This window comes from Haemaphysalis longicornis, unplaced genomic scaffold, assembly GCF_048455015.1.
Source record: "Haemaphysalis longicornis isolate Haplotype H1 unplaced genomic scaffold, Haemaphysalis longicornis Haplotype H1 scaffold_11, whole genome shotgun sequence".
Taxonomy (NCBI): domain Eukaryota; kingdom Metazoa; phylum Arthropoda; class Arachnida; order Ixodida; family Ixodidae; genus Haemaphysalis; species Haemaphysalis longicornis.
The window spans coordinates 96,664,391-96,666,044 of NW_027526214.1; the positions used below are offsets into that span (position 1 = coordinate 96,664,391).

The window sequence follows — 1,654 nt, forward strand, 5'->3', positions numbered from 1 at the left end:
ATGAAACTTGAAATCGCCGTCCCTATTTGTCAAGTATAGCCTTTCGAAGTCGGTACAACGTCTAAGTCCGACGTATACGATTTTCTGAGGATGCTTCTTACTGTAGTCGTAGACCACGCTACCGTAAGTTCCACCCTGGGATTTGTGGACGGTCATTGCACTATCATGACTCAAAGGGTATTGCATTCGCTTGCCCACTTCCTCTCGCATCGTATTCAGTGTTATCGAGGCCACCCTTGGTTCAATCGGAACCCAGTCGGCCCGAATCATGTGACCTCATCGTCGAGCACCGTCTGCAGCCACTCTGCCTTTCACGATAGCTACTCGTCCAGTTTTAAGTGCATCAAACTTTATTCAGACTCGCTTCGGAAAGTCCACGTCCGGTTCCCCCTCGCACAGCTTTAGCGCACCGACCAAGCCATTGACAAGCCCGTCCAGCACATCAAAGTTGGGTGTGAGCATGTAGGGGCGTCCCACAGACAGCACAATTTTGGAATGCATGTTTCCGAGGTCAGTGCTAGATATATTCCACATTCGCAACTTCATGCGATGTCGGTCTTCTTCGGTTCTCCAGCCTCTCAAATCGTCCTGAGCAATGGTCTCGGTTGCGCCGGCATCGTTCTTAGCAATTTCGACGTTGTACTTATTGACCGAGTCGTTCGAGTAGTAGAGTCGCACGGCATCGGGAGCCAGTCGAGTAGCTTCTTCGGCGGTGACGAAGCGACTCTCTATCAGCGACAGCTCTTTTGGGTCCAGTGCGACTCTGTCCCCGATCTTGGTGAGTATTCCAGCGAAACGAGCGTCTTTCTGCCGAACGACTCGAACTAGTGGGAAGTACGACATGGTGTGCCACTTCACTTCTGAAGCGAAGACTCGATTGCTACCACGCGTTCTCTTATAAATGTCGCTGGCACGGACGGGGGGGGGGCAGCTGCCACAAGCCGCCGCACAGGATCATATCGACCCCTCCAAACGGTTCGTTGTACATCTGAGTCACGTGTCGCAGTCGCATGTCTATGGCGTCCAGTTGGTAGGCAGTCATCATGCTTGTCTCGTCGATTATTACACACCGCAGATTTCGGAAGGCCATCGTGAGGGTGTTCAGCTCGCTCTCGCGCAGTCCCCCATCGTTGGTCCGGCTTGGAGACAGTTTGAAGGCCGAATGCATGGTCGTACCGCCGACTGCGACGGCTGCCTTCCCCGTACTAGCACAGATGACATAGAAAATATAGGGGGGATCTGGGTTGAAGCGGCTGTAGATGTCAATGGCAAGTTTTAGAATGAACGTTTTGCCACAGCCAGCATGGCCAGTGAAGAAGGCACGAAGCGGCTCGGCCTCCAGCGTAGTCTGACGATGAATGAGCTCTCGTAGAAACTGGTGCTGCTCGGAGTTGGTGAGACGCATCAAATCGCAGAACTTCTCAGTGTCCATGATGTCCTCCCGCTTTCGCATGGCAGCACACGCACTTTGTTCGGCTAGAACCTTTTTGACTACATCGTGTCCCATCACATCTTCGTCTCCTCGGTTCTTTGCGGATTCGAGTCCACTGAGTGTGGTGTGTACTGGGAACTCGATGGGCTTGGGCAATGCCTCGCGCAAGTTCCATCAACGAATCGCAGTCCCTATCGTAGATGTACTTTGCTTGAAGCTTGG

At 52.8% G+C, this 1,654-nt stretch overlaps 1 protein-coding gene across 1 annotated transcript; it reads right to left on the reverse strand.

Moving 5' to 3' along the window:
- Positions 1-895: 895 nt before the first annotated feature.
- LOC144160726 (ATP-dependent DNA helicase PIF1-like) lies at positions 896-1,453 on the reverse strand. The gene has a single exon (XM_077691918.1). The coding sequence runs from the start codon at positions 1,451-1,453 to the stop codon at positions 896-898; it is 558 nt and encodes a 185-aa protein (XP_077548044.1).
- Positions 1,454-1,654: the final 201 nt, after the last annotated feature.